The sequence below is a fragment of the Hyperolius riggenbachi genome, chromosome 12 (genome assembly GCF_040937935.1).
Source record: "Hyperolius riggenbachi isolate aHypRig1 chromosome 12, aHypRig1.pri, whole genome shotgun sequence".
Classification (NCBI taxonomy): Eukaryota; Metazoa; Chordata; class Amphibia; order Anura; family Hyperoliidae; genus Hyperolius; species Hyperolius riggenbachi.
Window position 1 is genome coordinate 128,599,296 of NC_090657.1, and position 23,621 is coordinate 128,622,916.

At 49.4% G+C, this 23,621-nt stretch overlaps 1 protein-coding gene across 6 annotated transcripts in view; it reads left to right on the forward strand.

The window, feature by feature from the left end:
* The window catches only part of MGAT5B (alpha-1,6-mannosylglycoprotein 6-beta-N-acetylglucosaminyltransferase B), a 1,094,162-nt gene that overhangs the window by 269,812 nt on the left and 800,729 nt on the right, over positions 1–23,621 (forward strand). For 5 of the 6 annotated variants that reach the window (XM_068263667.1, XM_068263672.1, XM_068263668.1 and 2 more), the window contains one exon: positions 13,676–13,843. The exons of the other annotated variant lie outside the window; for it this stretch is intronic. In XM_068263667.1, the coding sequence (XP_068119768.1) occupies positions 13,676–13,843 (168 nt within the window). The remainder of the gene's footprint in view (positions 1–13,675; positions 13,844–23,621) is intronic. 6 annotated transcript variants of the gene reach the window in all.

Below are 23,621 nucleotides of genomic sequence, written 5' to 3' on the forward strand. Positions count from 1 at the left end.
TTTTGTGGACCCATGCAGGGCCGGCCCGCTCATGAGGCGGGGTGAAACTTTTGCCTCAGGCGGCAAATTTCCAGGGGCGGCACTAGTGTTGGGCGAACAGTGTTCGCCACTGTTCGGGTTCTGCAGAACATCACCCTGTTCGGGTGATGTTCGAGTTCGGCCGAACACCTGATGGTGCTCGGCCAAACTGTTCATCCATACGGCCGAACTAAGAGCGCATGGCCGAACGTTCCCCGAACGTTCGGCTAGCGCTGTGATTGGCCGAACGGGTCACGTGGTTCGGACCCGAACGCGCTCTGATTGGCCGAACGGTCACGTGGTTCGGGTAAATAAATACCCGAACCACGTCATATCTCCGCCACTTCTCTGTGGGTTTAGCTTTGGGTAGGCAGGCAGGGTAGTTCGCTCTCCAGCCACGCTAGCCAGGGTCCCCCCCAGTCATTGTGTGTCGCTGCTGGGAACAGTAGTACACCGCTCGCTCAGCCACACTATATATAGCATTGTTTACTGCCACTGTGTACCTCGCTCAGCCACACTATATATAGCATTGTTTACTGCCACTCTGTGTACACGGCTCAGCCAGACTATATAGCATTGTGTGTACTGCCACTGTGTACCTCGCTCAGCCAGACTATATAGCATTGTTTACTGCCACTCTGTGTACACCGCTCAGCCAGACTATATAGCATTGTGTGTACTGCCACTGTGTACCTCGCTCAGCCAGACTATATAGCATTGATTACTGCCACTTTGTGTACACCGCTCAGCCAGACTATATAGCATTGTGTGTACTGCCACTCTGTGTACACCGCTCAGCCAGACTATATAGCATTGTGTGTATTGCCACTCTGTGTACACTGCTCAGCCACACTATATAGCATTGTGTTTACTGCCACTTTGTGTCTGCTGGGAATAGTAGTACACTGCTCGCTCAGCCACACTATATAGCATTGTGTTTACTGCCACTCTGTGTACCTCGCTCAGCCACACTATATAGCATTCTGTTTACTGCCACTCTGTGTCTGCTCCAGCATGTTACCTGTGCAAAGAAACATGACATTTTCCACATTTAAAAGACAGTTTTTCCTTTGAAACTTTACAATCAATTTTCTCAAAAACTATAAGCTCTTTTTCAAATATTTTTTTCCTCTTGTACCCACTCCCAAGGTGCACATACCCTGCTAATTTGGGGTATGTAGCATGTAAGGAAGCTTTACAAAGCACAAAAGTTCGGGTCCCCATTGACTTCCATTATGTTCGGAGTTCGACGCGAACACCTGAACATCGCGGCGATGTTCGGCGAACGTTCGCGAACCCGAACATCTAGGTGTTCGCCCAACAGTAGGCGGCACCCGCCCGTCCGTGGGTGCGGGGAGCCGGCCGCCGAGCTGGAGGGGTAGCTGGCAGGGCGGGGGTATTGGGCCTAGCGGCGGGGAGGGGGGTCGGACCCCCCCTCCCTCGCCTGGGTCCCCCGATCTGCGCTCCCCTCCAGCCTTAAATAGAAGCAGCCGCTACTCGTAAAAGGCACGGGCGGGGAGGACTCACCTCTTCCTCGTTCCAGCGTGCGCTCCACTGACGTCACTTCCTGCAACGCTGCAGGAAGTGACGTCAGTGGAGCGCACGCTGGGAAGAGGTGAGTCCTCCCCGCCCGTGCCTCTTACAAATAGCGGCTGCTTCTATTTAAGGCTGGAGGGGAGCGCAGATCGGGGGACCCCGCCGCTAGGCCCAATACCCCCTTCCTGCCAGCTACCCCTCCAGCTCGGCGGCCCCCCAGAGCGCCCCCCCCCCACGGTTATAAGGTAACTTTTTCACAATAGGGTTGATACCTCTAGCAGTGTCAATAAAGGTAAGCACAGACAAACCACCTTAAAGGGACTCCGAGCTCAAATTAAAAACAAAATCGGTACTCACCTGGGGCTTTCTGCAGCCCAGTATAGGTCGGGAGGTCAGAAATGGCTCCCTGGCAGGTCCTGGTGACACTGAGCCCGAGTGTCAGGCTCCTCTTCCTGAAACGTCACGTCTGTCGTCACCATGCCGGCCGCCTCGCGTCATCATGGTGGCTGGCGTGACAGCACGGCGCATGCGCGATTAAATCGCCCATGCACAGTACTGTCATGCCGGCCACCGTGATGATTCGAGGCGGCCAGCGTGGTGATGACAGACATGACGTTTCAGGAAGAGGATCCCAACACTAGGGCCCAGTGTCGCCAGGAGCCACCGGGGAGCCATTTCTGACCAGGCCCTGGGTGAAGAGCCAGATGGATGCCGTGGGACCTCCCGACCTACACTGGGCTGCAGAAAGCCCCAGGTGGGAACCGATTTCGGTTTTATTTTGAGCTCGGAGTCCCTTTAAGATTTGGCTACCTGAAGTTCCATCAATAAGTCACCAAGATCAGGGGCGTAACTAGAAATCACTGGGCCCCCTGCAAATCTTTGGATGGGGCCCCCTCCCCCCCTGCACACATGGTCTACAGAAACCGCATACAGAAAACAGACGAGAGTGCTCCCAGCCTTTGCTTATTACACTCACTCTGTCCATCTCTGATGACTTCTCCAGCATCACTACAGTACACAGCACTTGGGTAGGGGTAGAGAGGCTGGAGGCAGGGCGCTGTACACAAGAGCTTGCTGCACACTGAATAGGGACTAATTAAAAAAAAGTGCTGCGCTGCCCCCTTGCTGCAGGAATTGGACGGGGGTTAAAGGGAAACCAGAGATTAAATAAACTAAAAGATTTACACACACATGGGGCTTCCTCCAGCCCCATGGGGACAGATCGCTTCCACGAGACGCCATCCTCAGTCCTCTGCACCTGGTCCACTAACTTGGGCCCGTCACAGAAAGTCTGACGTAGGACAAGTGCACTCTTGGTGTATCTCTGGGGAGATACGTAGTGGGCGCAGTTGATTTGCACAGACTTACTGTGACTGTCCGATGTAATGGGACCCCATGCAGAAGATGGAGAAGACTGAGGACGGTGGCGTGGGAGCGATCCGTGCCCATGGGGCTGTAGGAAGCCACAGGTGTGTCTAAATCATACAGCAAAGATATCAAAGGAGTGGCTTTGAGACAACTCTGTGTATGCCCTTGAGTGGCCCAGCAAGAGCATAAGCATCAATAAAATTGAATAACAGGCGAGATCTTAAAATGGCTGTTCATCCACAAGGCAAACCTAGGCAGTTGCATAGGGCCTGGTGAAGATCTAGGGTCCTGATGGATGATAGCACCTATCAAATCTTTCTAAAAAAGCCTGGTGATCGATCATCAGTGGTTATCAAAAACTAACAATTAGCAAATACTGCACAAATATCATCACTATGCCCACACAGGAGCACAAAAAATATTTTTTTAACCCCTTTTGGAATAAGCCCCTAACAAAACAAAATGTGGGAAAAGTGCTGCACTTAGGGATGAGCCGAAATTTCGAACTGCTTTTATTACGAATGCGAAATTTAACATTACGACCCAAATTCGTAATTAATTTTCAAATCGTAATTTACAATTTCGTAATCGAAATTTCACTCCCGTAATGACGAATTTCGTGTCTCCAACCGAAATTTTACTTTTTCAGGTTTGTAAGGGTTTCTATCCCTCTAGATGCCTAAAATGAATAGCACAGCCAGCCTCCTCCTCCTCCTCCTCCTCCTCCTCCTCCTCCTCCTCCTCCTCCTCCTCCTCCTCCTCCTCCTCCTCCTCCTCCTCCTCCTCCTCCTCCTCCTCCTCCTCCTCCTCCTCCTCCTCCTCCTCCTCCTCCTCCTCCTCCTCCTCCTCCTCCTCCTCCTCCTCCCTCTCTCTCTCTCTCTCTCTCTCTCTCCAGAGATCTGTAGTATTTCAAAACCATACTCACATTCATGACATGTCCAGGGATCAAACCCAGGCCAACCACATGGAAGACAGCTATGCTCACCACCATACCACCAAACACACACTAAATAGACTGCTAACCTAAATCTTACTTGTAGACAGTCATATGAGACACATGCTGGGTGCAGGGCTTTGTGATTGGACCATGGACCATGCGATAGAGTGAGGTGCAAAAATGAAATCATGCCTAGCAGAGGATGGTTTCACAATGCTAAATGCTAGGCTGGCTGTGGTGCAATTGGTTAGTGCGTCTGGCTGGTAACAGCAAGGTTACAGGTTCAATTCCATCCAGGCATGTCTTTTCCTTTTGCGTTCAACAGTTGTCCAAACAGAGCCAACAGAGCCCCAGATAGCCATGTAGAGTTAGGTCACAGCTAGCCTGGCTGTGGTGCAATTGGTTAGTGTGTCTGGCTGGTAACAGCAAGGTTACAGGTTCGATTCCATCCAGGCATGTCTTTTCCTTTTGAGTTCAACAGTTGTCCAAACACCGAGCACAAAGTTTTGCATGCGTAAAGTTTTACGCACGCAAAATACCCCATGGGGTTCAATGGCGCAGCGCGCGCACGCAAAAGGAAAAGACATGCCTGGATGGAATCAAACCTGTAACCTTGCTCTTTCCTGTGTTTGCCATATGTATTTGATGGCAATAGTGCCACTCGTTTTTGCCTTGTTTTGTCATTTTTCCCATCATGTCCCCCTTTGTGACTATGGGGTAACTATGGTTACCCAAAAAAAAGGAGCGGAGACAAGTAGGCAGGGTAGCAGCGCGTATTGTCGCGCCCCCCAGCCAATAGAGAGTCCGTTGGCCGTGCAGGGCAGTGTAGTCCGCTTGGACCACGCCCACCGCTCGTACGTGGCATAATGATACAGCTTGGATACGCCGAGCTGTTATCCACGCGTTGGATCGGCCGCAGTAGCCGCTAGGTTGTCGGCTGGGCTACGCCCACCGCTTTGACTCAGCGCGATGCTACAGCTCTGCTGAGCAGAGCTGTGACTACTCCCACTCGCGCTTCTGATTGGCCATGGCGACCTGCTTGTCAGGCTGCCATTGGCACTTCCGGGTATGCGGACAGCGCGATCTTTTGGTTGCAGACTGTTATGCTGCAGTTTGCAATATTCATGCCATGTATCTTATGAGGTCTGTGGACGTGATGGGATAGATGTCAATCCAGATTGGAGGCTACTGTTTTTGCAGGTTAGTCATGGGACAAAGATTATTGATCTTATTGTGGCACTGATGCAGCATAATTGAGATTATGAATGGTAATTGAGGGGGAGGTCCTGTCTATCTCTGATGTCAGGTGATTGATCACTGCTGATTTTGATATATATATGTGCTTGTATTTTGTATCACTTATATGTCTGCACTTATCTGATGAAGGGGACCCTCCGTGGCCCCGAAACAATTGTCATGCTGTGCATTCAATAAATGTGCTTGGGAATTTGAATTGGTGTGCCGACCGACCTTGAATTCACTAGAATTATCTGGGGAAAAGCTACACCATTTATGTGAATTGTCTGTGGAAACGTACGTTGACGCATTATATGTATTTTCCGGTGAAAAGCTGCCGCATTACATGTCTTCCTGACTGAAGGGGTCTGCCTGCTGTCCCTGTCCCTTGTTTGTGGGTGGGGGGGGGCTCATTGTGTAATTACCTTTAGGGTCTCTTGCCTGTGTTTTGGGAGAAAACTAAGGCCCACTGTCTTTGCCTTACACTGTTACATTACAATTAGCTCCACCCACATATTTTTATGGTCACACCCATCGGGGGGCGCACTTGGGCACTCCAGCCTCTGTTGGTGGCGGACCTTGTCCCCGGCCCTTGTTAACAGTACTATCTCTACGTATAAAATACAAGTGTCCCTGCATCCTGTCCCTGTGTGAGAGCTTTTGTGCTACTGTGCATGTCCTGCACCGACACAGCGTTTGGACAGGACGCAGGATGGGGAAGGAGGCAGGACGGCCGAGAGGGTGCACGCAGGCTCAGACAGTCCCACCGGGAGCTGGGGAATTTTCCCGGCGGGCCTCCGGGGCCCTGGGGACCCTAGTGCTGAAAAGGAGGGGGGCACAACGCAGGAAGGGCCCACCCTTCCGTGCTCCTCCCTCCAGAATTGCAGCCAGCCAGACAGCAGCAGCAGCGGGGAACGGCTTGCTGCAGAGAGAGCGATAGCTCTGCGTGCCGCTGGTCTGGTCTTCTGCACTGCACTGTCCAATCACGCTCTCACAGTACTTCCTGTGAGAGCGTGATTGGACAGCGCAGTGCAAGAGACCAGACCAACAGCGGCACACAGAGCTACCTGACTCTAACGGTAAGTGATTCCCGCTCGCTGCCGCTGCTGGCTGGCTGCAATTTTGGAGGGGGAAGCGTGGAAGGGGGGCCCCAGGTGAGGGAGGGGGGGAGGCTTCCCCCCCTCCCCACTGCTCTGTGCCACTTTTCCCCCATTCTGCGCTGTACTCCCTTACCTTTCAGTACAGGGGCCCCTAGGGATTGCATTTTGTGTGGAAATCGGCCGGCAATCTGATTGCATTTTGTGTGGAAATCGGCCGACTATCTGATTGCATTTTGTGTGGAAATCGGCCGACTATCTGATTGCATTTTGTGTGGAAATCGGCCGACAATATGATTGCATTTTGTGTGGAAATCGGCTGGAAATATGATTGCATTTTGTGTGGAAATCGGCCGACAATCTGATTGCATTTTGTGTGGAAATCGGCCGACAATCTGATTGCATTTAGTGTGGAAATCGGCCGACAATCTGATTGCATTTTGTATGGAAATCGGCCGGCAACCTGATTGCATTTTGTGTGGAAATCGGCCGGCAATCTGATTGCATTTTGTGTGGAAATTGGCCAACAATCTGATTGCATTTTGTGGGGCTTAGGTCAGCTAGTTACAACAATATAATTGTATCATATCACGAACACTCTGCATAAAACAGTGTGAATGTGTCTCACTCTCTACTAACAGTACTGGTACAAGCAAAGTTAAAGTGAACCTAAAGTGAACAAAAAAAAAATGAGATTAACTCACCTGGGGCTTCCCTCAGCCCCCTGCAGACGATCAGTGCCCTCGCAGCCCCGCTCAGATGCTTCTGCACCTGCCGGCGAACACTTCTTTGCGTTCCCAGCCTGTATATTGCCCCCTATGCTGCTATTGCGACCTCCTGGCCGCAATAGCAGCATAGGGGGTGATATACAGGCTGGGAACGTGAAAGAATCACTCGCGTTCCCATGCCTGTCGGCCGGTGACGGCCAAACCGGAAGTGTTCGCCGGCGGGTGCAGAAGCATCTGAGCGGGGCTATGAGGGCACCGATCGTTTGCAGGGGGCTGAGGCAAGCCCCAGGTGAGTTAATCTCATTTTTTTTTGTTCACTTTAGGTTCACTTTAAAGAGATAAACTAAAAACAATTATCTACACCTATGATATCCTTTTAGATGGGACATATAAAGATTAAAGAAATGCAGTCAAAAAAAGTACCCCAAAAATATGCATTTTGTTAAAATAGAAGATTGCTTACCTCAATGAGCATTCTTTTCATCCCCTGTGGCATTTTTGGAGGCATTGTTGCAGGCGGTCAGACTCGGCAGTGCTGTCCAATGCGTACAGTCTGCACTTGCATGCCGGGTTTGGACAACTTCCTGTTGTTTTTGTACGCATCAGCCAATCAGAAACGTGTTTGTGACGTACACGTGGTTTTACGTGGTTTTACGTGTACGGATGAAAACTACGCAAGGGCATGCGCACTGACAAAATTCACTTATTTCCGCATGACAACTAGACATTACACATAGAAACGGGTAACGCATGCACAGTACTACTTGGGTTGATGCGGAAAGTATTCCGCATGGGAGCATGGTCTTTCGCCCATGACTACGTTTACTATGCGTTATTGCGTAGTTCAAAGCGTACTTGCGTATGTGCTTTCGTAGCGTAGTTCATGTACCGTAGACGTAGGCGGAAACCTTCCAGCGTAGCGAAGTTGACTGACTATGACCATCCCTGAATAGCAGCTCTATATAAGATATACACACACAGAATCTCTTCACAAAGTACATTCTCCACAGAGCACTATCAGTGGGCGTGTACCAAATGTTATGCCAAAGTAGAAGTTACAATAGAAAAACAAGCTGTGACAAGCTGGTATCTAGGTGGTGCTGGTATGCAGCAACACTAACATTTAGGGCTCTTTCACACCAGAGTTCTTTTTCTGTGTTTAAGCGCAAAGTCGAAACTTTGCGTTAACCAAGATAAAATGAAAGTCCATAGACTTTCATTTTACCTTTCACACCCAACGCTGCGTTTTGATGCGTTGCGGTACGACGCACTCGGAAGCTTTTTATCGTCGGGAACTGGCGTGTTCCCATCGGATGAATTAATAGCTACCGCTGCTGATTGCATCGCACCGCAGCATCCCGATGACATGCTGCAGGCTTTTCAACACGTGCAGGAAACGGCTCCTGCACGCGTTGGTAGATGTGAAAGAGGCCTTAGCTGTACTGTGACTAAACTCTTCTTTACATGTCTAAAGGCATGACAACCATTTTACTTTTCCTTTAATTGATCATTAATGAATTAGAGGTTCATACATGGGGTTACTTGGTTAATGTTCGGGTTCACGAACGTTCGCCGAACATCGCCGCGATGTTGGGGTGTTCGCGCCGAACTCCGAACATAATGGAAGTCAATGGGGACCTGAACTTTCGTGCTTTGTAAAGGTTCCTTACATGCTACATACCCCAAATTTGCAGGGTATGTGCACCTTGGGAGTGGGTACAAGAGGAAAAAAAATATTTGAAAAAGAGCTTATAGTTTTTGAGAAAATTGATTGTAAAGTTTCAAAGGAAAAACTGTCTTTTAAATGTGGAAAATGTCATGTTTCTTTGCACAGGTAACATGCTTTTTGTCGCCATGCAGTCATAAATGTAATACAGAGAAGAGGTTCCAGGAAAAGGGACCGGTAACGCTAACCCAGCACCAGCAGCAGCACACGTGATGGAACAGGAGGAGGAGGCGCAGGAGGAGAAGGCCACGCTTTTTGAGACACAACAACCCAGGCCTTGCATGAGGACAAGAAGCGTGCGGATAGCATGCTTTTTACCGCCATGCAGTCATAAATGTAATAAAGATGAGAGGTTCCATAAACAGGGACTGGCAACGCTAACCCAGCAGCAGCAGCAGCAGCACACATGATGGAACAGGAGGAGGCGCAGGAGGAGAAGGCCACGCTTTGAGACACAACAACCCAGGCCTTGCATGAGGACAAGAAGCGTGCGGATAGCATGCTTTGTACCGCCATGCAGTCATAAATGTAATAAAGATAAGAGGTTCAATAAACGGGGACCGGGCGGCAACGCTAGCCCAGCAGCAGCAGACGTGATGGAACAGGAGGAGGCGCAGGAGGAGAAGGCCACGCTGTCAGGCGCAACTCAGGCCTTGCATGAGGACAAAAAAATGCGTGCGCAAAGCAATGCAATGAGTAGTTTTCAGGACACAATGGGCTATTCGGAGGAGCTATTCCCACCCCCACAATCTTCTACCTGTGAAAGGTCAATGGAACAGCCACAAATGTTGTGCCCGGATTCACAACCTTTTTCTGTGGAAAATGCACCTCGCACTGAAATGCAAGGCGAGGCCGAGGATGAACATGACGTCAACAACTCAACATGACGCAAAATGGGGGCGGAACAGAAAGCTGCTTTCAATGTTTTGAAGGCCTTAATTGCCTCCGGTGGCCAGTTAGATGCATCATTCATCTCACCCAAATCCCAGAGCAATGTGTGCAGGAATTTGAATCGCAGGAGGTGTACCGAGATCATCTGGACAAGTGACCAAGTGACAAGTGACCAAGTGACAAGTGACAAAGTGACCAGTGACTGACAAAGTGACAAAATAACAACGTGACAAGTGACAAGTGACAAAATGACAAAGTGACAAAGTGACCAGTGACAAAGTGACAAGTGAGAGGTTGTTCTGGGGAGCTCTACTCCACTGCACACAGTCACATATGAGGAGAGGTCTCGTCGGGACTGCTGATCCTCCTCAGCTTGCTCAAAGCCTTGAGGGTTCCTGAAGATCCTCTGCTTGGAGTTTGCCGGGGTTCAGCTTGGTGTCGGGGTCGGCGGCGTCCTCCTCACTCCAACGTGGCAGATCTTCTGTTGAAGGAAAAAAAAAAAATTTTTTAAAGTCCAGTACCGCTTCTGAAGGACTCACCAAGAGATGCAGGAGCGCTTCAATCTAGCGCACCATCGCTCGCTGGGTGATGTCCCTCCCTACGCGCTGGAATTCTACGCTGCACATGCTAGCACGCTTTTGCGCAGTGCCGAGGCGCATTCCAGCAGCTAGCTACCAAGCTTCTGTGGATCTGATTGGGCCACCATGTTGGATCTCTGCCAAGTCCTCCAAAATTTTGAGCAATCCACGTTGCTTGTGACTGAGCAGTGACAACTCTACAGTCAGCATTACAATACCACTGCTGTGTTTACTGAAGAAATCAATGTTGAAGATGGAAACCGCTGGCATGATGCAAGTGGGGGAATCTGAAGATGAAAACGATCAGCGTGATGATACCAACACCTCAGGAAACGCTGGTCCCAGCTATGACAAAGAACGGGACGAGGAACAGCTGGAGTTGGAGCAGGAATTGGATGCCCCCACTGCCAAGGGACAGAGCGGTGCACGTTGGACTTCCACAATTTAGCGGGAATGGACAGCAGAAGAGGAAGAAAGTGATGCTGGTGACGAATATGGTGCATCACAACAATCACAACGCTCACAAGAACATGAAGACAGAGGAGTCTGGCAGGATTCTCTGGCACACATGGCTCAATTCATGCTAGACTGCATTGAACGCGGCCCGCGCATTATTCACTATTCATTATTATTCATTATTCTGGACAACACTAATTACTGGGTTTATACCCAGTTTATACAAACACAATGTTAAAAAACTGATTGAAGAAAGTGTCAGACAGGTCAAAAATGGAACAATTCCAGCAGGCCCTTGAGGATGGAGACTTTAGAGAGGAGATTGACATCCTCCTCCTTCTCTAGCCAGTTGTACGCCGACAGACTGACTTCAGCAAACTCAGGAGGACCAGGAGGGCAGCAAAGAACACAAGCTGCTGCTAGTGCCCAAAAGGGAATGGTATTGGCAGTGTCCTTGGAGTGGGAACATTTTCTGACACCCATGCAGCAGCCCACAGAACAGCAATCGGGCAGTTCCACGTCCTCCAACACCAATCGCCTGGAGAAGATGGTCAAGGACTACATGTCAGATGGCGTAGCTGTGTTGAACAATCCATCTGCAGACAGACGGTGAGTGTGACAGCACAGAAGGACCATGGCAACTCACTCATAGTACCACAGTTTGATAGTGCTGCCCAAAAAATTATATGGATCCGTGGACCCGGGCAGTACTGGGAAGTGGGAACGCAGATTTTAGTACCTAAACACACGATACAACATGTTTTCCGGGGTCGGACTCTGAGGCACATACAGATGGTCCCGATCATCATCCTCATCATACAACTCTTCTCCTGAGTCTGACCCACCCACCACCTCTGCCACCCCAACATCCCCAGACACAGACCCCTCATCGTCCTCAACATTAACTTGGGATGCTGGCCTGAGCCCGACCTCCTCCTCCACATCAGGCCCCATCATCTCCTCAATGGCAGCCCTCAATAATCGCTCTGGCGCCAGACCGATGGACACAACGTTCTCCTCCGGGGAGGGCTGCTGCTGACCACTGGCTGCTGGGGTGGATGTTATAGCTTGCGTGGGGCGTTGGCTGTTGCTGTTGTTGGGAGTGCTGCTCACAGCGGAGGTCTCTGAGGAACTCATGGTGAGCTCATATAGTGGTTGACGTTGAGTGGAGTATTACTGATCCCAGCAATATACACACTGACTGGCAGAGTATGCAATGCTATATAGTGGTTGACGGTGAGGGAAGTACTACAGATCCCAGCAATATACACAGTGACTGGCAGTACAATGGTATGGGTGGGTGAGCAGAGTACTACAGATCCCAGCAATGCTATATAGTAATGGGGTGACTGAGTGAGCGGCAGTGTACTACTGTTCCCAGCAGACACAGAGTGGCAGTAAACACAATGCTATATAGTGTGGCTGAGCGAGCGGTGTACTACTGTTCCCAGCAGACACAGAGTGGCAGTAAACACAATGCTATATAGTGTGGCTGAGCGAGGTACACAGAGTGGCAGTAAACACAATGCTATATAGTGTGGCTGAGTGAGCGGTGTAGTACTGTTCCCAGCAGACACAGAGTGGCAGTAAACACAATGCTATATAGTGTGGCTGAGCGAGGTACACAGAGTGACAGTAAACACAATGCTATATAGTGTGGCTGAGCGAGCGGTGTAGTACTGTTCCCAGCAGACACAGAGTGGCAGTAAACACAATTCTATATAGTGTGGCTGAGCGAGGTACACAGAGTGGCAGTAAACAGAATGCTATATAGTGTGGCTGAGCGAGGTACACAGAGTGGCAGTAAACAGAATGCTATATAGTGTGGCTGAGCGAGCAGTGTACTACTATTCCCAGCAGACACAGAGTGGCAGTAAACAGAATGCTATATAGTGTGGCTGAGCGAGCGGTGTACTACTATTCCCAGCAGACACAGAGTGGCAGTAAACAGAATGCTATATAGTGTGGCTGAGCGAGGTACATAGAGTGGCAGTAAACAGAATGCTATATAGTGTGGCTGAGCGAGCGGTGTACTACTATTCCCAGCAGACACAGAACAGTAAACAGAATGCTATATAGTGTGGCTGAGCGAGGTACACAGAGTGGCAGTAAACAGAATGCTATATAGTGTGGCTGAGCGAGGTACACAGAGAGAGTGGCAGTAAACAGAATGCTATATAGTGTGGCTGAGCGAGCGGTGTACTACTATTCCCAGCAGACACAGAGTGGCAGTAAACAGAATGCTATATAGTGTGGCTGAGCGAGTTACACCGAGTGGCAGTAAACAGAATGCTATATAGTGTGGCTGAGCGAGCGGTGTACTACTATTCCCAGGAGACACAGAACAGTAAACAGAATGCTATATAGTGTGGCTGAGCGAGGTACACAGAGTGGCAGTAAACAGAATGCTATATAGTGTGGTTGAGCGAGGTACACAGAGTGGCAGTAAACAGAATGCTATATAGTGTGGCTGAGCGAGCGGTGTACTACTATTCCCAGCAGACACAGAACAGTAAACAGAATGCTATATAGTGTGGCTGAGCGAGCGGTGTACTACTATTCCCAGCAGCGACACAATGACTGGGGGGACCCTGGCTAGCGTGGCTGGAGCGCGAACTACCCTGCCTGCCTACCCAAAGCTAAACCCACAGACAAATGGCGGAGATATGACGTGGTTCGGATATTTATTTACCCGAACCACGTGACAGTTCGGCCAATCAGAGCGCGTTCGGACCCGAACCACGTGACCCGTTCGGCCAATCACAGCGCTAGCCGAACGTTCGGGGAACGTTCGGCCATGCGCTCTTAGTTCGGCCATGTGGCCGAACGGTTTGGCCGAACACCATCAGGTGTTCGGCCGAACTCGAACATCACCCGAACAGGGTGATGTTCTGCAGAACCCGAACAGTGGCGAACACTGTTCGCCCAACACTAGTTAACACAGACAAGTCTTGTATTGCCAGTTTTGTTAAGGGAAAGAGTACTAGTGATCCCTATTAGAAAGGCTCTACAGGTAGATCAGGACCCAAATTATTTGCAATCTGCATTAAGAATGCAAGTGGAAAATGTTATAATTATTTTAGTGTGTGTGTTTTTACTCTCAGTGGATGAGATCTCGCTGGACATCAGACCCCTGCTACGCTTTCTATGGAGTGGATGGCACGGAATGCTCCTTTCTGGTATATCTCAGTGAAGTGGAATGGTTCTGCCCAGTGCTTCCTTGGAGAAATCAGTCTCTTGGCTCCTTTTTCAAACCCCATCCAAAAAAGCAGGTGAGGTGCACATCTGACTTTCAGCTATCAGTGTGTAAAGTCTTTGGAGAAACTTATTTATACACTTCTGGCTTTATGCATGATTTCTACTTTCTCTCCATACCATATTAAGGAAAATGGAATACTTACCTAACGGTAATTTTCCTTTCCTGGTGTTTTCTATGGCAGCATACTAATGGGCAAAACTCTGCCCCCTTTGCCCCTAATAGGACGTCCACATATGTTAAAAGATCCTAGACACACCAGCCCCGTATTCTAAGTAACTAGTACGAGCCAACAGCTTGGGGTGGGCCAGTATGCTGCCATGGAAAACATCAGGAAAGGAAAATTACCGTTAGGTAAGTATACAATTTTCCTTATCCCCTGGTATTTTCCTTGTCACCATACTAATGGGCAATAACTAGACAAACAAAGGGAGAGTTTATGCAATAACAAACTGAAATGTAATAAATTTAAAAAAAACCTATTAGTTAACAGTGGAGGAAATAGCATTCTTTCCAAAATCCACAGTCGTTAATGCTGCTGGATCCACACAGTAATGTTTCAGGAATGTGTGACCTGAAGCCCAGTTAGCTGATCTGCAGAGCTGCTCGAATACCCCCAAATCACGATTTGAGTGATCACAAATTCGGCTGTACACACTTTCAAATTAACTCGTGGTCACGAAACAGATATTTAAATCGAGTTCGATTTTGAGTCGAATAAATGCATATAATCACGAATCACGAGTCCTGATTCGTGATTAAAAACCCGCGACTTTAATGGTTAATAGCAAAGCATGGGCAAAACGGTTTCCATAGCCCTGTAAAAGAAAGTCTAATAAGGGCCCTGCCGTAACATAGATATTATAGTAGCTAAGACTACTCCTGGGCCTTTCTTGTAGTTGAAGAGATGAATGAAATGGCTGGCTTCAGCCTGTAATGTTAGTTGACCTAGGTTCGATTCCTGGCCAATGGTGGTATAGTGGTGAGCATAGCTGCCTCCCAAGCAGTTGACCTGGGTTCAATTCCAGGCCAATGTATGTGAGCTTGCTTTTGACAGCCTACAAATCCCTGGAAGAAATAATCAGAGAGAGAGAGAGAGAGAGAGAGAGAGAGAGAGAGGGGGGGAGGTAGGGAGGAGGGGATTACACTCCCTGATTGATGTATACACATGCAAGATGTGTGAAAGCACTTTAGGCCTTCAATTTAGCATTCAATGTGATGTCTGCCCTTAAAACACTGCTTTGCATCAAATCCAGATTTTTCCCCAGGACTTTTGGCATGTATTCCACTCCGCCATGTCCCCCTCCAGGTGTTAGACCCCTTGAAACATCTTTTCCATCACTTTTGTGCCCAGCATAATTTTTTCTAGTTTTCCAAGTTTGCCTCCCCATTGAAGTCTATTGCGGTTCACGAAAATTTGCGCAAACCGAACTTTTGCGGAAGTTCGCGAACCGAAAATCTGAGGTTCGGGCCATCTCTAGTCCTCATTATTATCTGTATCCAGACTGCTCCCGATCGATGACAATCAGGAACAGATCAGACATTTCGGAAACAATCGTCAGATTTGTGTAATTGCATCTTTGAAAATCCTAGGTTTGCCCCTGGGATCCTAGTACAGCAAGGCAATAGTGTTATCCACCATGCCACCATTTTAACTAAAAGTTTTCTATCTCAATCTTTTATTCTGCTGTCTTATTTTTTTCTTATGATTCACTAACATTAAACACCCATCAGAAAAGTTTTCCATTAATTTAGCACCTAAATATGTGCGTACATGTAGTGTTGGGCGAACAGTGTTCGCCACTGTTCGGGTTCTGCAGAACATCACCCTGTTCGGGTGATGTTCGAGTTTGGCCGAACACCTCATGGTGTTCGGTCTTTTTAGTTCGGGTTCGCCCGAACAGCTCAATGCCCAGCCGAACTGGCCGAACAGGGCCCCTGTTCGGCCGAACAGGGCCCTGTTCGGCCGAATACTGCCCCCCTATGGGGTCGCAGGCATAAGGGGGGAGCATGCCCCGGTCGCGGGGGGGGGGGGTGTTGGAAATTCCCCCCACCCCCTCCGCTAGCGCTCCCCCCTCTGCCCGCTTCCCCATACAAAATTTTTCCCGTAAAGTTCAATAGTACCTTCAGTGGCTGGCCTGGCTGGCACTGTGGTGTGTTGTGAGTGAGGAGGAGGAGGAGTCCGAGTAGGACGCGTTGAGGCCAGGCAGCGGGCGGTTCAGCGGTAGTACCCTTGTGGTACTTCCGCCCTTTCTCTGACCTCACGTCCTCTACGTGATGACGCATACGAGGGTACGCGTCACGCGTACCCTCGTATGCAGAGGACGTGAGGTCAGAGAAAGGGCGGAAGTACCACAAGGGTACTACCGCTGAATCGCCCGCTGCCCGGCCTCAACGCGTCCTACTCGGACTCCTCCTCCTCCTCCTCACTCACAACACACCACAGTGCCAGCCAGGCCAGCCACTGAAGGTACTATTGAACTTTACGGAAAATTTTTGTATGGGGAAGCGGGCAGAGGGGGGAGCGCTAGCGGAGGGGGTGGGTGGAATTTCCGACCCCCCCCCCGCGACCGGGGCATGCTCCCCCCTTATGCCTGCGACCCCATAGGGCCCCCAAAAGCGGGATGTTCGGGGAGTTCGGGGTTAGGGCCGAACATGCCGAACATCTGGCCCATGTTCGGCGAACGGACCCGAACCCGAACATCCAGGTGTTCGCCCAACACTACGTACATGAAGGCATCTGTACAAATTTGTAATTCTGTATTACGGAGTGATTCTTGATGACTTTTTAACTGTCTTGCATGGAATACTTAAAGGACTTACGAGGCCAAAATAGGGGAAAACAGTTAATTACCTGCACAGCCGTTTACGGCACGGAGGACGCCGTCCGCGCCCTCCGTGCCGATCCGCCAGGTCCCCCCGCTCGTTAGCCCCCCGGGCCGGCTCCCGACTCCTCGGCCCGGGTCGGGCTCCCCTGCCTCTCCCAAAATGGCCGCTTGCTATGCCCTCGGCTGCGCAGTCCGCATAGCCGCGAGTGCGGCTGAGCAGCTCTAGGGCCAACCTCCCCGATCCACGCTACGTAGCCGTCCTCCATGCCGTAAAAGACTGTGCAGGTAATTAACTGTTTTCCCTTATTTTGGCCTCATAAGTCCTTTAAAGGCTAACTTAAAGGGACCCTGCATTGAATCTCTGCCACCCTATTGGACAATAATAACATACAGCTGAACAATATCAGCAGCACTGGCTGCCATCACAAATGGCTACACTGACCACTGATGATTCTCCACAGTCAGGACTATTATATCCCTCTGACATCCCACTTGATTTCTGGCTGACCTATGTATGCTGTATGCATTTTGGCAATGCGTATAGTGAGTGATACACAAGGAATTTCAAAGTGCATAGGCTTATGCGCTGCACAGTGGGTTTCAATTATCGCCTGTATGCCGACAACACCCAGATATATCTCCACACCCCAGATCTCTCCTCCTCTACCATGGACAAAGTCTCTGCCTGCCTCACATCCATTTCCTCCTGGATGGCTGCCAGGTACCTGAAGCTTAATTTGGACAAGACTGAGCTTCTAATATTCCCACCCCGCACAGCTGCACCCCTCCCAGATCTGCACGTCACTATTGAAAATACTACTATCCACCCTACCTCCCAAGCCCGCTGTCTAGGCATTACTCTGGACTCTGAACTTTCCTTTACAGCCCACATTAATACTCCCCCTTCCCCCTTCCTTAACGGTGATGCTCTTCGTCATCATGATCGTGATTAAACCACGCATGCGCAGTACTGTCACACCGGCCGCCGTAATGACGCGCAGCGGCCGGCGTGATGACGAAGAGCGTCACCGTTAAGGAAGGGGGAGCCCGACACCCATCCTGGGTGTCGCAGGTGCAGTATGCGTCGGAGGGACTGGGAGAGGAACCAGGAGGACGCCGGGGGACCTCCTGACCTACGGTGGGCTGGAGAAAGCCCCAGGTAAGTACCAATTTCATTTCTTTTTACTGCTCGGGGTCCTTTTAATACTCACCCATAGCTAGAACCCACATGGCACCGTGTACATGTGCCCAGAACTCATATGGCACCCAGCATCTGCATTCAACACCCACATGACAACCAGTACCTCCCTAGCCAGAAACGAGGAGGGGCGAACATGCGGCCACCGGTGACAGGTCCGACTGACTCCACACCATTGAATGCATAGTTACATAGTTATTTTGGTTGAAAAAAGACGTACGCCCATCGAGTTCAACCAGAAAACAAGGTACACCAGCCTGCTCCCACACATATCCCTGTTGATCCAGAGGAAGGCGAAAAACCCTTACAAGGCATGGTCCAATTAGCCCCAAAAGGGAAAAAAATCCTTCCCAACTCAAGATTGCAATCAGATAAAATCTCTGGATCAACACCACTGGGCATTACCTAGTAATTATAGCCATGGATGTCTTTCATCGCAAGGAAAGCATCTAAACCTCCTTTAAATGCAGGTATAGAATTTGCCATAACTACTTCCTGTGGCAATGCATTCCACATCTTAATCACTCTAACCAGGGCCGGATTTGTACTTTTTACCGCCCAAGGCCCACTAACACCAGCCCCCCCCTCTTCCCCGACAACAGTGGGGTTAGAAAAGGTTTAACAAACAAGGAAAAGTGGAGAGTTTAGGGATATAGAGGAGTTAAAGTAAGGTAAAAGTAACAAAAAGGCGGTAAGGGGAAATTAAAGGCTAGGAACTTGGGAAAATTAGGGCGAGGCAGGCTATGAATTTGAGAATGGGATAATGGGAAAATGGATAACATTAACCTCCTTGGCGGTAACCCCGAGCACACAGATCGCCGCCGCCCCGCGCACGATCGCCGCTATCCGATGCGCCGCACGGCCCCCCCAGACCCCGTGCACTGCCTGGCCAATCAGTGCCAGGCAGCGCCGAGGGGTGGCCCGGGACTCCCAATGACGTCCCGACGTCAGTGACGTCGGTGACGTCATCCCGCCCCGTCGCCATGGCGACGGGGGAAGCTCTCCAGGAAATCCCGTTCTTTGAACGGGATTTCCTGATCGGAGATCGCCGAAGGTGATCGAAGAGGGCGGGGGGATGCCGCTGAGCAGCGGCTATCATGTAGCGAGCCCTGGGCTCGCTACATGATATAGGGGGGGGGAAAAAAAAAAAAAACTGCTGCGCTCCCTCCTGGCAGATTTTTTTTATACCGCCAGGAGGGTTAAGTATCAAGTTAGGGTTACAGATCAAGAGATTAGGGTGATTAAATTGACTAAGGACATTTAAGGTAGCTATACATTTAGCTATTTGCTAAACAATCAACCATTTGATTCCATCATTTTATAGAATCGAAAGAGAGTCGATCGAGCAGGATGTGCAAAATATCAGTTGTTCGCACAGGGATCAGCTCCCGTTCACCTATCATTCAGAGCATGGTGGTACAACATCGGTCAGATCGACTAGTGAAAGTGAATCACATAGAATATCGCTTGTAGTGTGTGGGCCACTAGTCAATTGACTTTCGATCAACCACACTCAAATTGATCGCTTAATACATTTTATTGCTTATCGATTGAATCAGAATAACTTGTATGTACCTTTAGTGACATGACTGTGTACTCTGTAAAGTGCTGCAGAAGATGTTAGTGCTACAGAAATAATAATATGGTAGGACATTAGACTATGACTATGGTGGGATCAGAGTGTGAGCTCCTCTGAGGACAGTCAGTGACATGACTGTGTACTCTGTAAAGTGCTGCAGAAGATGTCAGTGCTATTTAAATACACAATAATAATATGGTAGAACATTAGACTATGACTATGATAGATTAGATTGTGAGCTCCTCTGAGGGCAGTCAGTGACATGACTATGTATTCTGTAATGTGCTGCAGAAGATGTCAGTGCTATATAAATACATAATAAAAATATGGTAGGACATTATACTATGACTATGGTAGGATTAGATTGTGAGCTCTTCTGGGGCAGTCAGTGACATGACTATGTACTCTGTAAAGTGCCTCAGATGACAGTGCTGTACACATACTTATTAAAGTGGTTCTGTGGTGGTCTAGAAAAACAAAAAGTGTCACTTACCTGGGGCTTCTAACAAACCCCTACAAATATCCTGTCCTGTGCTGTCACTGACGAATCCTCTGTTTCCCCGGGTCCGTTAAAAATGGCGCCAGTTATCGTAGTTAAAAAACGCCGCCCCATAGAGAACCACTATCGCTAGTTATTTTTCGTTTTTGACAGCTAAAAAACGGCGCCGGCTTTAAAAACGATATTTATCGTTTATATTTGTATTGCTCCCAAACGATAATTTTCATTTTAACCCTTGCTTTGCTGCCGTTTTGAAAATATCTGCCCGCCGGCTTTAATGTTTAATAGCAAAGCCCTCTTAAAAGCTAAAAACACCAAATTTGCAGGGAATGTTAAGAAGAAAATTGTGAACAAGAGGAATTTTTTTTTTTTCAAAAAGACCTTATAGTTTTTGAGAAAATCGATTTTGAATATTCTTCTTCTGACCGTGGGAAAATTAAACGCCCGCCGACTTTAGCGGTTAATAGCAAAGCCCCTTTAAATGCCAGAAACACCAAATGTGTAGGGAATGTTAAGAAAAATAGTGGGAACACGAAGAAAAAAAATTGTTCAAAAAGACCTTATAGTTTTTGAGAAAATCGATCTTAAATCTTCAAAGGAAATGTAACTATTTAAATCGCGTACTGACATTCCCGTGGAAACTTTTTCCGCCGACTTTAGCAGTTAATAGCAAAGTCCCCTTAAATCCTAGCAACACCAAATTTGCAGGATATGTTAAAAAGATACTGGGAAACAATATTTAAAAAAAAAATTGAAAAATTTTATTTTTTTTTTTTTAAATTAAAATTTTTGGGTTATGTTCAGAGTGTGGGAAAAGTTTTGAAAAAAAATGACGTGGGGTCCCCCTTCCCGAGCCTCTGTAACCCCTTGTCTCCCATGCAGGCTGGGATAGCCAGAATGCGGAGCCCCGGCCGACTGGGGCTTTGTACCCTGAGCTATACCAGCCCGCATGGTCCATGGTATGGGGGGGCTTCGGGGGGGAGGGGCGGCCAAGCCTTCCCCTCTCCCCCGGAGCCCTTGTCCAATCCATGGACAAGGGGCTCTTCCCCACCTCCGGTTCCCCAGGAGGAGGTGGGGGCGACGACTCCCTGGGGGGGGGGTTCATGGTGGCATCTGGGAGTCCCCTTTAAGAAGGGGAACCCAGATGCCTGCCCCCCTCCCAGGAGAAATGAGTATAGGGGTGCAGGAGTACCCCTTACCCATTTCCATAAAGGGTTAAATGAAATAAAAACACAACAACGAGAAAAGTCCTTTAATGTTCTAAATTAACCAGAAATACTTACCTGTACCTTTAAGAAAAAAATCCCACGTCAATTAGGTCCCACGACAGTATCCTCCATCTTGCGACCTTCAGTTACATGTTGATTGAAGATCTCCGCCGCCCCGACGCCACACACGCCGCCTCCGCCGCACTCACTGCTCTTAGCTATACTTAGTATAGCTAAGAGCAAAAAGCATCTTTAAATTTTAGCTCCAATGGTCCCCATTGGTTCCTTAACAGACCAATGGGGATCAGGAGGATCCCCATTGGTCGATAAGGAACCAATGGGGAGCCTTGGAGCCAAAATTTAAAGATGCTTTTTGTTCTCAGCTATACTTAGTATAGCTGAGAGTTGCGTCTATGCATCTATATAGACGCATTAGCGCTAGCTGCCGCTGCCTTCCCTGCCTCCCCCCACCTGTCACCCTCACCCATGCTGGCACCCATGTGTGCATTGGGTGCCAGCATGGGTGAGGGTGACAGGTGGGGGGAGGCAGGGAGGGCAGCGGCAGCTAGCGCTAATGCGTCTGTATAGACGCATAGACGCAACTCTCAGCTATACTTAGTATAGCTGAGAGCAGTGCGGCGGAGGCGGCGTGTGTGGCGTCGGGGCGGCGGAGATCTTCAATCAACATGTATCAGAAGATCGCAAGATAGAGGATACTGTCGTGGAACCTGATTGGCGTGGGATTTTTTCTTAAAGGTATAGGTAAGTATTTGTGGTTAATTTAGAACATTAAAGGACTTTTTTCGTTGTTGCGTTTTTATTTCATTTAACCCTTTGTGGAAATGGGTAAGGGGTACTCCTGCACCCCTATACTCATTTCTCCTGGGAGGGGGGTGGGCATCTGGGGGTCCCCTTCTTAAAGGGGACTCCCAGATGCCACCATGAACCCCCCCCAGGGAGTCATCGCCCCCGCCTCCTCAAATGAATCGATTCATTTGATTCAATACAAAAAGAACCGGCTCATTTTCAGGTTCTTTTTGTATTGAATCAAATTAATCGATTCATTTGATTCAATACAAAAAGAACCGGTTCATTTATGAGCCGGTTACTATACCTTAGGATGCGTCCTGTGCAGGACGTATAGCGCTGGCTCCCGCGATCTCTCCCCACCTGCCTGCACCTGTCACCCTCACCTAGGGTGGCACCCGGTGCACCCATGGGTGCACCAGGTGCCAGGCTAGGTGAGGGTGACAGGTGAGGAGGCGGGGAGGACAGCGGGAGCCGTGCTATGCGTCCCTACGCAGGACGCATTGTAAGGTATAGTATTTTAATTGGCGTGGGAGATCTTCAATCAAGATAATTGAAGATCGCAAGATAAGAGGATATTGTTATTCGTTGGATCATTTCCGAGGATATATTGGCGTGGGAACATTTTTTTAAAGGTACAGGTAAGTATTTGTGGTTAAGATTATTAAAATACTTTTCTCGTGGTTGTGTTTTTATTTCATTTAACCCTTTGTGGAAATGGGTAAGGGGTACTCCTGCACCCCTATACTCATTTCTCCTGGGAGGGGGGTGGGCATCTGTGGGTCCCCTTCCTAAAGGGGACTCCCAGATGCCACCATGAACCCCCCCCCAGGGAGTCGTCGCCCCCACCTCCTCCTGGGGCACCGGAGGTGGGGAAGAGCCCCTTGTCCATGGATTGGACAAGGGCTCCGGGGGGGGGAGGGGGAGGCTTGGCCGCCCCTCCCCCCCAGAGCCCCCCCATACCATGGACCATGCGGGCTGGTATAGCTCAGGGTGCGAAGCCCCAGTCGGCCGGGGCTCCGCATTCTGGCTATCCCAGCCTGCATGGGAGACAAGGGGTTACAGAGGCTCGGGAGGGGGGGACCCCACGTCGTTTTTTCTTTTAATTTATTTCCCACACTCAGAAGATTAAAAAAAAAAATTGATAGCAAATTTAAAAAAAATGACGTGGGGTTCCCCTCCCGAGCCTCTGTAACCCCTTGTCTCCCATGCAGGCTGGGATAGCCAGAATGCGGAGCCCCGGCCGACTGGGGCTTCGCACCCTGAGCTATACCAGCCCGCATGGTCCATGGTATGGGGGGGGCTCTGGGGGGGAGGGGCGGCCAAGCCTCCCCCTCCCCCCCGGAGCCCTTGTCCAATCCATGGACAAGGGGCTCTTCCCCACCTCCGGTGCCCCAGGAGGAGGTGGGGGCGACGACTCCCTGGGGGGGGTTCATGGTGGCATCTGGGAGTCCCCTTTAAGAAGGGGACCCACAGATGCCCACCCCCTCCCAGGAGAAATGAGTATAGGGGTGCAGGAGTACCCCTTACCCATTTCCACAAAGGGTTAAATGAAATAAAAACACAACCACGAGAAAAGTCCTTTATTGTTCTAAATTAACCACAAATACTTACCTGTACCTTTAAGAAAAAATCCCACGCCAATCAGGTCCCACGACAGTATCCTCTATCTTGC